At 46.3% G+C, this 12856-nt stretch overlaps 1 protein-coding gene across 2 annotated transcripts in view; it reads right to left on the reverse strand.

Moving 5' to 3' along the window:
* Positions 1-12856, reverse strand: part of WARS1 (tryptophanyl-tRNA synthetase 1) — a 31821-nt gene that overhangs the window by 12833 nt on the left and 6132 nt on the right. For both annotated transcript variants that reach the window (XM_015087924.3, XM_015087923.3), the window contains exons 2-6: positions 12398-12576; positions 7233-7446; positions 6134-6242; positions 1735-1854; positions 1038-1220 (exon numbers count right to left, since the gene is read on the reverse strand). In XM_015087924.3, the coding sequence (XP_014943410.1) occupies positions 1038-1220; positions 1735-1854; positions 6134-6242; positions 7233-7446; positions 12398-12511 (740 nt within the window). In that variant the 5' untranslated portion in view covers positions 12512-12576. The remainder of the gene's footprint in view (positions 1-1037; positions 1221-1734; positions 1855-6133; positions 6243-7232; positions 7447-12397; positions 12577-12856) is intronic.

Here is a 12856-nt window from a genome sequence, read left to right on the forward strand (position 1 = left end):
GGGGTGCTGGGGGGTGAAGGAGGTGCACGTGACTCAGGCTGTAGGAGGGACAGCTCCTGGGAAAAGGGAGCTTGATGGCGTGTTTGGAGGTGGCGCAGGGAGAGGAGAAGTCAGAACACACTCAAAGGTGGGGCAGTGGGACCATGGGGTGTGCCATCTGGCCGGACGTGGCAGTGACGCCAGAGAGGAGCACCGGCCAACCCACCGAGGACACCACACCACGATGCCTGTATGCCCACAGAGATGCGATTTTAAAAATCTCAAGGTAAAATTAAAAAATTACTAATTCGTTTACTAGTTGGTAGAAAGGCCAGACTTCTTATCAAGGCAACTATGTCTCTCTGTGGATATAAAGCCACCATTCAGATTTCAGTCCTTATAAAAAGGGACGTTCTGGGGAAACGGTAAGGACCATGTTCCTCTGCACTGAGTGCGGATGCAGCCCGTCCCGTGTTTTCACCCATCCTGTCTTAGCCTGGTAATGAGCCCTCGTAGGATGGGGGCCACACTCCTTAGGTTCCGTGGGGATTACGGGGAGAGCCGTGTCTCAGGTGCTCAGGATAGATTTGCTGAGCCAAACAGCATATTCTTGGGACACTTGACAAAGTCTTACTTTTCTAACATAGTTCTTCGTAGTCATTTGGGATGAAACAGACCTCAGAAGTTCCAATTCAGGGATTTTCCAAATGCAGTATTTTGGCCTACTGAGTGGTCAACTTAAAGAACTGGCCCGTGAACGGACTGTGTGCCAGCGAGTCCTTCTCTGCGAGGAGAAAAGTATGCCAAGAAAGAGAAAGGCACTAACCCGGCAAACTGACGGTCCTCGGAGAGAAACTACAATTCTGTCTCAAGCTGTGGATGGAAACCTTAACTGGAGAACGAAACCAACAAACCATATCCTAATGTTTCACAAAGGGATAAAAACATTCACCAGACCTAAAGGCCATTTCCAATGTCTCCGACTCAGCTGTGGCTGAGATGAGGCCCTGACGTCTGCACCTGCTTGTTTAGAAGGCAGCTGAGCATCCTCTCCTTACCCCATGTAGTCAAGATCAGAGAAGATGAAAGTCTTGTTGATGTCAAAGCCACAGGCGATGATGTCCTTGGCGTTCTCCACGGCGTAGCCGTAGGCCTGGTCCAGGGTCAGGTCTTTCCACAGGTACTTCTCATCATCTGTCATCTGGATGACCAAGGGCACGTTAAACACATCCTGCAGCCACCTAGGACACACCGGGAAAGAAGGCTACCGTCTCGTTTCTCTGTTCTGAATCCGAAGACACAGTCCCTGCTAACGACGTATGGCAAAACTTTCTCGTCTACACAACCGCACAGTGTCATGCTGTGAAATTTGACCACTATGACCGATTAACTTGGAAGGCCCTGCATTCAGCTTTGTACTGCTTTACATTATTTTGCAGGCTGGCAACTGTTTTAGGAGGTAGGTATTATCACTCCCTTCCTGCAGACGTGGAAATGAAGGCTTAGGGAAGGGACTCTGCCACGGTCACAGGAACAGGGACAGGAGGAAACAGGCTGGCTGACCCCATCATGCCACGCTTTCTAAAGTGACACCAGGAACAAAGTGAACAGAAGCCAGAAAGGCACCAGTCCCCTCACACCTTGTTTGTCTAACGAACACAAACTAGGGCTGCCTTGTCATTCTAGACATGGTTTATAAATAACATTCCTGGTTTACCAATAGAAGTGAAAAAAGGTACCCGATATAATACTTACTTTGTGAAAATAAATGGGATGAGGTGACCTACATGCATTGCTTCGGAAGAGGGGCCCCTGCCCGTATACAGGTAAAACGGCTTCTTATTTTCATAGGCATCAAGGATTTGATTCATATCTCTAAATGAAAAAGGAGAAAAGGAAATAGTGTGATTTTCTGAAATAAAAATTAAGGCACTGATGCTCACTGGGAAATGATAGAGAAAATACAACACAGATAATAGAGTTTGTTATCCTTGGCGCTTATGTTAGAAAAATGACAGGAAATGTCTACTGACATGATTTCTCCTGTGTTTGTTTTAAAAGTATGAGACACGCAGGTTTGGAATAAAAGATGCATACAGTTGGGCAGCCAGTGGAGCCCCTTTGGAATTTTCAAATATCAGTGTGCCCACATCATCTGCTTTCCTGGGAATGATGCCAAGCCAGCCCTACACAATCCCTTGTTTAGGACCCCAGCCCTGAGACTCTGGAGACCCAGACGGGGAGGCTGCAGGGCCCTGCACAGTCCTGACTCGGGGCTGGGAGTGAAGAACATGCATGGGGAGTATAGAGGTGAGGTCCCCAGCTGCAGATCTGATTTGGGCTCCCCCAGCCAGGCTGGGACCAAGTGTCTTCATCTGGGAGTCACTGTGGAATCATCGGCCCTCCCCCAGGACTGGGGTCCACAGACAATGCACATGAAGGGTCCTCCCTCCTGATTGTGCAGAATCACCTGGTCATATTGCATTTCCCTGGACCCTACCTTCAGAGAGTCTGACTCAGTGAATCTGGGTGGTATCTGGGAATCTGCATTTTTAAAAAGCTCCCTCAGTAACCACCTCATTGGCAGGGTGTGAAACCACTACTCCAGCGTGTGAACGCTCTTCATTTCTGGACAAAGTGTCCCCAAATAAAAGAGGTCTGGCTGGGAGACCCCACGCAAGAATACTCTAAGAAGTGACCCCTCCTCACAGCCCACACCAAGGGTTCACAGCGTCCATCTTCGGGCTCACAGGGTCGTGGGGACTGTTTCTTTGTGCTTAGCTTCTTTTACCTCCAGGAAATGATCATACACGGTTTTTGAAATAAGGAAAGAATTAAAAAAATGTAATTTTGGAAGAAAAGAGTCTTTCTTTGGTTCTCACAATTAACTTTTATGGGCTTAAAGAAGCAAGAAAAAAATGTAGCTGTCCCATGAGCTGTCCTTGAAGTCTCTGAGAGCTCCCCAGGGACTGCCCTGGGGGCCAGGCGCTCTTAAGGAGCACAGGGAATGGACTGAGGCTTGCAAATTGAGCTCAGCTTCGTGAGGATAGTTTCCAGTAGGTGAAGGAGCCCAGGCAAAGCCCACAGTTTGCAGCTTGACAGCATGTGCCACCTCTCCTCTAATCCCCCATTTTGCAGATGATAACGTTAGAGGGGCATTCTCAAACCTGAGAATGGCCAAAAGTTGCAAGTTCCATGCCTCCCCAAGCCAAGAGCCTACAGGGTTACTCACAGAAGTAAACAAGTCATATGGGCAGCGAGAACTGTAAAATGCTAAGTTTTGATTTAAGATCAATAAAACTGGTAAACCTTCAGCGAAAGTGACCAAGGTGGGAAAAAAAGTGTGAAGCCTCTACTAAAGTCAGGAATGGAAGAAGGGACGTTATTACTGACTTCACAGGAATAAAAAGGATTATAAAGGAATGCTAAGAACAATCGTATGGCCACAAATGAGACAACCTTGATGAAAAAGACCAATTCCTAGAGAGAAACTACCAGACTGACTCAAGAAGAAATAGAGAATCTGAACAAATCTAGAACAAGCGAAGAAACTGAACTAGTAATAAAAAAATGACCCACAAAGAGCCCAGGACCAGATGGCCTCATGGCGGATTCTATCAAATATTAAAAAAACAACAATCAACAGCAATCCTTCACAAACTCTTCCAAACAAACTGAAGAGGGAATACTTGCAAACTCTTTCTGAGGCCAGGGTTATCTCACACCACAAGCGACAGAAAACTGTAGACCCTTGTGATACAGATGCCAACATCCTCAGCTGCTAGCAGACCAAATCCAGCAACATATAAAAAGGATGATTTATCATGATTAAGTGGGATTTGTCCCAGGAATGCAAAGTTGGTTCCACACACAAAAATCCATCAATGTGATACACCCTATCAATATAAGACACGATCATCTCAGCAGGCTCAGAAGAAGAATTTAATAAAATCTGACACCTTTCATGATGAAAATACTCAACAAGCTAAGAAGAGAAGGAAACTTCCTTAACATAATTCAGGGCATAATTCGGGGAAAACCCACAGCTAAATGTAAAAGTAAAACTTTTGGAGCAAATCTTCATGATCTTGGATTAGGCAACAGTTTCTTAGGACACTAAAAGCAAAGGGAACTGAAAAACAAAATAAACTATTTCATAAAGATGAAAAGTATTGGGTTTCAAAGAACACTCAATAAAGTGAAAAGATACATACATAATTGGAGTATTTGCAAACCATATATTTGATAAGAAACTAGGATCTGAAATATTATATAAAAAACTCTTGGGGCGTCTGGGTGGCTCAGTCGGTTAAGCCTCCGACTTCAGCTCAGGTCACGATCTCATGGTCCGTGAGTTTGAGCCCCGCGTTGGGCTCTGGGCTGATGGCTCAGAGCGTGGAGCCTGCTTCCGATTCTGTGTCTCCCTCTCTCTCTGCCCCTCCCCCGTTCATGCTCTGTTTCTCTCTGTCTCAAAAATAAATAAACGTTAAAAAAAAAATTAAAAACAAAAACAAAAACAAAAACTCTTATAGCTCAGTAATAAAAAGATAACCTAATTAAAAAGTGGGCAAAGGATCAGAATATTCTTCAAAGAATATATAAAAATAGCCAATAAGCACATGAAAGGATGCTCAACATCATTAGTCATTAGGGAAATATAAATCAAGACACAATGAAAAACCACTTCAGGGGCACCTGGGTGGCTCAGTCGGTTGAGCGTCTGATTCTTGCTATCAGCTCAGGTCGTGACCCCAAGGTCATGGGATTGACCCGCATCAGGCTCCTTGCTGAGCTCGGAGCCTGCCTGGGATTCTCTTTCTCTCCCTTTGCCCCTCCTGCCAGCTCCTGCCTGTGCTCTCTCTCTCTCTCCCTCTCAAGGAAAAAAAAGAAAGAAAAGATAAAGAAAAACCACTTCCTACCTATGAGCATGACTCTAAAACAAACACAAAATAGAAAACAGTAAGGGTTGGTGAGGATGTGGAGAAACTGGAATCCTTGTTTGTGCACTATTGGTGGGAGTACAAAAATCACAGCCACTGTGGAGATCAGTTTGGCAGATCCTCAGAAAGTTCTAGAACTACCTTATGATGCAATAGTTCTGTTCCCACACACCCTGAGAGAACTGAGAACGTTATGTCCACACAACATACATTCTTTCCAGTGAAAAGAACCCAAATGCCCAGCAAGCGGTGAATGCATAAACAAAATGTTGTGGGGCGAATCTATTCAATGGCACATTATTCAGGTATAAAACGAGTGAGGCACTAATGCACCTGGCAACACGGAGGAACCTGGAAAACCCTGAAATGGTGGTTGCCGGGGTGGTGGGGGTGGGGGGATGGGGTTTCTTCCTGGGGTGGAGATGTTCTGGAGCTGGTGGTGGTGATGGGTACACAACCTTATGAATATACTAAAGACCACTGAACTGTGTACTTGAAGAAGGTTAATTAAATCTTAAGGTAAAAGCTTTGATTATATTCTGTCCAGAAAGAGGGCTGAGTGGGGCCTGGCGTTTTCTGCACACGGAATTTTAAGTGTTCCAGCGGACGGCCGAGTGCCATCCTGTGCGCTCTCCCGTAACCACGAAGTGCAAGCACAACAGAACAGCCCTACCACGGACCATAAATCCCGTGAGCAGAGTTTCAAAAATGAGCTACAAGAACCCTTTTGGAACCTGCCCATTTTCTGATGCAATCTGCGCGGAATTTATAGTAGGAGGTAGGGATAGTCTGTTCCAGGTACACTCTATCGGTTTCTCTTTTGCCATGACTTACGAGGGAGCCAGTACAATGGCAGGAAGAGGGCGCAGTTTCAGGAAGCCTCTTGCTTATCGCGTGGGAAATGTTAAACTTGGACACATTAATCTTTTATCTTATGACATTTTATGATTTTATAGTGCATAATCTAGCGTGAATCTCATCTGCCGCGTATGTGACCTCCACCTTGTGAAGTGAACAGCTCACAAATGAATAAAGTCGGGGCCCGAGGGGGAGGGGACAGGACACGAACCCACGGCCAGTTACTGACAGGACAGAAGGTGGACCCCAGTCTTCAGACAACTGGCTATCATTTCCCCACATAGCAGGCAGCCTGCAGGAGGGGCCTCCTAATCATGTCTGGAACTAAAGGGAGAGGAGGGTGGGAAGCCCCTGACCTGTGTGAGAAGAAGATGCCTCTGCGCAGGAAGCGGTGTGGTTTCTGCCCGATGGCTCTCTCTATCCGGTTTACCAGCTCTTTGTCAATTTTACTGCTTCCGAACCGAACTGGAAAAAAAAAATGGTAATAAGGAAAGGACTATCTTAGGTGGTGTGGGGTTTGGTGATCAGGTATTACCGAAGGGGAAAAGCTGGTGATCCGTGTACAATCCTAACGAACTCAGTCCTCTCCAGGATTTTTGCTCCTAGTCCCTACCTCAAACCCAATCAAATGCCCTTCATGTTAAGAGTGACAGCTGAGACGACAATCAGCAAAACAGGAAACAAATTACAGAATAAAACGGTGTTTTGTCTGGGATTGGATTTTGATGGGAAACATATCCAGAATTCAGCCTGCCTAGCAACTTTTCACCTCCACCCCCGCCCCCCAGTTGCTAATTATGGGGGACTTTATGTACACTGACAACCATAATCTTAATATTCTTTAGTTGTTGGATTGAACTAGCATCTGTCTACCAGTGAATTTCCCCCCATTGGTAGTCGACACTTAAATTAGGAAAACGGCTTTCAACTTTGATCAAAACATTTTAGTAATGCCCCCTCTCTGGTGATTACCAGTGATCTTGGAATACGGACTTCCCTGAGCAGGAAGCCCTGTGGGGAAGGGCTGGCCAGTGGCGACCTGTCCCCTTGAGGAGTCACCCTTCTTAAGCAGACTTCCAGCTTTTCAGCTCCACAGTCAATACCACTGGAGGAGACTTAGGTGATCCATTTCTGACTTTAAGCATTCAGTGAAAGGTGATTTGAATGACTGCAAAGATGCCATTCCAAAAGACCTTTCCTGAAGTTCTGAATTGCTCAAAAAAAAAGGAGAACGCTTCCACTAACCTATCTACTATAGATCATTATTTTGAAATAAGTTTTACATTGTTATTTCAGTTGAAAAGAATCCTTTGGGAATATAATGCATGACCAAAAGATTTTAGCATCTATTTTTTCTTGCCATTGAAGCTTGACTGGGCTTATAATTCAAGAGAAAAAACACCAACGAGATCAACTAGTGACCAATGGGATCACTTCTAAAAGTCGGGGACATACCAATGAGCTTATCATAGTCAATGCCCTTGGCACTGCTGGTCTGTACTGTCCATGGGTCCACAAAATCCTCTTCAGCTTCTGTGGCACCCAGGCCACTATCGTTCCCAGGTGCTGGGTTCCCTGGAGGGCAGTCGGCTTTGTAATCTTCCCCCATGGCGGCTTTGTAGCTCATTTTTAACGATAACAGCATCTGTACTGCAGAATCGATTTCATCCTGGACAAAGGAAATAAGGATGAAACCTAAAAATACTAACATGGCTAACATTTTGCTGAACGTGACTGTCACGTGGCAGGCGCTGTGCTAAATGCCCTCACACACGTTACCTCCTTCAGTCTCAAGACAGACCTCCGAGGCAGGCAGCATCACTGTCACTGTGCTGTTCCAGTAGGACTCTGACCCTCACAGAGGTGAAGGAGTCTGCCCAAGGACACACGGCAAGTCACGGGCCCAAATATAGTTCACTTCTGCATTGTTCTAGTGGATCTATGTAATCTATGGATTACTACCACAAACACTACCGGATGAATGTGACATGATATACACTGTTATTTACGACATAGTGAATACACTAGGGATTTCTCAAACACCACCGATGCCAGAGAACGTGTGCGGCAAGCTCCCTGGACTGAGCATACGGAATTCTACATCGGACCTTGTTTTTATGTGCCACACAGTTGAGACGAGTATTTGCGGCAGCTTAGATAATGCCACCAAGGATGGTAATGGCAACCCTAGACATCAGGGAAACAGATGAAGGCAAGGAAAAATAGAGGCTTTCAAGTCATAAATTAAGGAGGGATGTAGTGGGAAACAGTTATATTACTGTAGTTTGGAGCCTTATCAAGCTGTCCAAAGTGTTTGCATACTGAGTGCTTTAAATAAGCAGAAGAAAAACAAATGTAGACTACATCCGTGGGTACTCTGGAGATCTATCAAAGCCCTTCTGCTCCAGAAGCCCACACTAGCCACCCATGAAGGCTGGCCTCTGAAAGAGCAGGCCTAATTAGGCAGATTAGTCATGCTATGCCCAGAGCTCTGCTCCTGTAATTGGCCTTGCTGGATTAGATCACAAACAAAGAACATACACAGTCCAATTTGCCTGCCAAGGGAAGTACAAACATTCCTGTTTAGAGTTTACACATAGTGTTCCATAAACTGGGTTTCCTGGTGGAGACACCACAACACCAACCTCCATCCAGACGTAACGGTTGCATCAGGAGCAGCCCCGGGGCCACAGAGAACTGACACCTTGGGGAGATTCCGCAGATACAGATTTGAGTTTCAAATTCGGAAACTACCTGAATTCGTTCTTAAAATGAATTGGAACTGTGGGCCGAATAACCCCATGGCTAACCCTTATAGAAGAGACAGGATAATTGCCAGGCTGCATAGGTGAGTACGTTTTACTCATCTCATTCCTGCAGTGCCTAGGTTCAGTGCAACCACATAATGTTTAGCAAGCATGATTTATCGAATTATCTGTGGGAAGGATTAGCGTGCTTTGAAGTACACTGTGGTCAATACCCTTTTATCACCGGCTATGTTGACATTTCATACTCTATCTGCTCGAACTCTGCTTGCGACCCGGAGGCTCTTTGAAAGTCAAACATTCAACCAGTATCCCTGCTCGAGAACTGTCTGCAGTCTGGAGTGGGATTTAAATAGACAGACAAGCCTGCCGTGTGGATTTTCTTGTTTCCTTAATCTAACATGGAACAGGACACTGAAACAGGACTTAAAAGCTGACTTTCTAGGGGAGAAAAAAAAAGACTATACACAACCTGAATATATAAAGCTCCAAGACAGGCAGAACTATCCATGGTGGAGGCCTAGGGTGGAGGGCAGAGGCAGTGGCTGAAGGGGCCTGAGGATGGCTTCCGGGCGCTGCTGTCTGGTTTCCTGATGTGGGCACTGGTTACATAGGTGTGGTCATTTTGTGAAAATTCAGTAAGAGGACTGATTACGATCTCCATACTTTTCTGGTTAAATGGTGCACTTCCAATTAAAAAGTTTACTTAAACTAAGAGGACAGGAAAAACGACTGCTCTCTAGCTTAACCTTTACAATCCAGTGCCATTTCTTTTTTTGTTTTTGATTTAAAATTTTTTTTTAACATTTATTATTGAGAGACAGAGCATGAGCATGGGAGGGGCAGAGAGAGAGAGAGGGAGACACAGAATCGGAAGCAGGCTCCAGGCTCCAGCTGTCAGTGCAGAGCCTGACGCGGGACTCGAACTCACAAACTGTGAGATTATGACCTGAGCCGAAGTCGGGTGCCTAACCGACCGAGCCACCCAGGCGCCCCTGATCCAGTGTCATTCCTCGAGTCCTGCTCAAACTGTTCACGCTCCCAGCCACTGTCTCTCTCCAGAGCCCCTGGATTCTGACCTATCCCCCCAGGAAACACCCTGCTTTTTAGTGAACTGTGGCTGAAAGCAGGGGGTCTTATCCCCCTGGTACACGGAGGAGACAAGAATGGTGAGGACCCCAGCCTACACACATGGCAGAGACGGCTGAAGAAAGAACTCCCGGTGCCCTCACTGTATTGGTACTCCCAAAGTGGCTCAAGTGTTTGCACAAAGTGAATTTCTAAAACATCAGGTGTTCTATCATAACACATTCCGGAGCCAAATTTACTTCTGAGTTTTCCCCATTTTGCTCTGACTTCATTGTGCAACCTCTGATCTCTCTCGTTGGTCAGCTGATGGCTTCAGTCAAAGAACACACTTGGAAGAGTAATTCTAAATGGTGTTAAGTATCGTGTGTTTAATAATGAACACAACTGGAGTCACTAAGAATTACTAACTAAAAACACTTATGAAATGGTATTCATATTTAGTATTAAATAGGTAAAAATTCCACTGCCAAGTTTCCAAAAATGGGTTTAAAGAGTAAATGAACAATATTTGGGTCCTTTATCTATTTCAAGGTTTTTAAAAACAACTTCTTAGCCTCATCCACCAAGTCCTACCTGATGTGTAAACCTCTGTCTGTGAATAACCAACTCCTTGTTTTGACATCACTGTCTTACAGTACCGCTTATTTCTTTTAAGATATAATGGTTTATTCGGGGTCCAAAGAGTTGACCACCCTGGTCCACTGCCAGGGTGGGTGGGAGATGGTTGATGCCATCAGTGGAGGACCCAGGAAGCGGTCCTGAAAAGAAGACAACCGGGGCTGGAAGTGACGGACGAGGAAGTCACGGAGATGTAGCAGCTGAGGTTCCTAAGAGTGGAGGCGTCGCAGAAGGAAAGGCAGTGCCTCCGTGCATTAGAGACGCAGACGGAACGGATTACACTCCTGAAACCTCGCAGCAACAGCAGAGAGACCTTTAAGAAAGGCGTAACCCCGTGAGGACAAAGGCAACAAAAAGAGGGCGTCAGCAACAAGATTTCGGAAACTGCAGAGCTGCTGGATGGACTGGTAGCAGAATGTCGTGAAAACACTGGAATTATGCCGCTGGGGAGTCCTGGGGCTGGGGGCTGGGGCATCAGTGGAAGTGAGGGGGAAAGTGGGTTCTAAAAACAGGAGCACAGGTTGAAAGTCTGTTTAAGAAACAGCTGGTCGGCTCTCTGCCCGCCCCCCCCCCCCCCCCCAGAGGCTCTGTGCCAGGGAGGTGGAGTTAGAAGTATCTAGATCAGGGGCACACGGCATTGAACAGGGAAGTTCAGGGACAGCCACACAGCCCAGCCCCTCTGTCTTCAGAGGATATCAGGAAAACCATCACCAAGATCTCAGAGATAAAAGGTCACTTACCGTACCTAGGAAACAAGAACGGGTTGCTATAAGGAAAGGAACATTCGAAAAGCAAATGAGCTCGTGGAAGTTAAAAATGACAGGATAAATGAAACACGATAGGAGGATTAAGAGTTGAGGAGGGAGTGCCTGGCTGGCTCAGTCGGTGGAGCATGAGACTCTTGATTTCAGGGTTAGGAGTTCAAACCCCAGGTTGGGTGTGGAGCCTACTCAAAGGGAAAAAAAAAGGAAACGTAAGAAGTTAAGGAAATATATCTGAAAGAACAGCAACAAGAAAACAAAATGGAAAGGAAAAGTTAAAAAATAAAATAAAAACAAAAACAAAAACAGAGGGGGCCAGCTTCTGGGAAAAAAAGACCCACAGAGAACAGAGAAAACAGGAGAGAAGAAATCAAAGAAATAATAGAATTTCTGAGAATTAAGGGTCCTCCTTTTTTTTTTTTTTAAGTTTATTTATTTTTGAGAGAGAGAGAGCGAGAGACAGTGCGAGCACACACACAAGAGTGCATGGCAAGCCCAGTGAGGCCCAGGAGGGGCTCAAGCCAACGAACCACAAGAGTATGCCCTGAGCCCAAATTGGACGCTTAACTGACTGAGCCACCCAGGTGCCCTGAGAATTAAGGGTCTTAAGTTTCTAGTTATAGTAGACAAAATAAAGGTACTTTTAGACTTCTTTAGCACTAATTTTTTCAGAAAACTATTGGAGGATTTGCTCTGTCAAGACAGAGTAAACAAAGGAGGAGTAAGACACAGGATCAGGAAACAGGGAGCCCACAGGGGGAGGGAAGGGAGAGACAGCTTTTCAAGAAGATGAGCTACACACTGGCTGGTGTGAGTGCCCTGGGAGGAGACTCACCCGGCTGGGGGGGGCCCGGAGCCCCATTACCATTAGTACACAAGACACTGAGCAAACAGGAATCAGGACAAACATCAACTCTGGGGCAGGAAAGGCAAGGCACCTGGAGTATACTCAGTGGGTCAGCTGCCAGCAGCATTTATGTGGTCAGAAGAGCATCGATGCTGACACTGACTGACATGCGCGGGACAGCAGAGGGATGGGAGGTGCCGATGGAGGTGCTAACTCCTCTCACCCACACCTGAATATCAACAAGAAGCAATGTAAAAGTGTGATTTTTAGAGAAATGGGGGGTACATATCAAAGAATCCGCTCAAAGAACTGAAATGCTTGTTTCTGGGAAAAGAAAATGGGAACAGGAAAGGTGGAGGACTGCTGAATTTCAGAGGCTTTTGTTTAGACCACACGCACGTCAATAACGGAGAAAATAAATTCAGAGTCAAAAGACCTCAGTTATTGAGGGAACAGAGTCTTGGGAACAGTCTGCTCCCGGGAAACATAACCCTAGACTTGGCCCAGATGCATGTGCAGCGAACCCGACAAATCCCATACCTGTGGTGCCTTTCCAGCTTTGAGGGACCGCACGAGCTCCCCCTGAGCAGCTATCCTGTTGAACAGTTCCAGAGGGGAGGCACACCCCTGTTCGCCGTTGGGCATGTCCGCCATCTTCCAGGACCTGGGTCTCTAGCTGGCTAGGGCGTCGGAAGATTTGCTCGGTGGTCCAGACAAAACTGTGGGGGGTGAGGGGGAGAAGACCGATTAACCAACCACCGCAGCTGTTTTACCCCTCGTGCATCTACCTAGTCCTTCGCCTTTCCAACAAGGATGGAGGAGTTACAAGAAAGGGCATGGGGAAAACAGTGGTGATAAAGGCATCGGCAGGAATTTGGGGCCATGAAGGAGAAAAGAGGAAGAGCAAGTGCAGTGAGGAGGACTGACGGAGGGGCTGGGCGTTCAGGGCAGCAAAGGAGGGCCCTTAACTAAGCATGTGAGCCTCACCCGGTGCCCAGC

The sequence above is a fragment of the Acinonyx jubatus genome, chromosome B3 (genome assembly GCF_027475565.1).
Source record: "Acinonyx jubatus isolate Ajub_Pintada_27869175 chromosome B3, VMU_Ajub_asm_v1.0, whole genome shotgun sequence".
Classification (NCBI taxonomy): Eukaryota; Metazoa; Chordata; class Mammalia; order Carnivora; family Felidae; genus Acinonyx; species Acinonyx jubatus.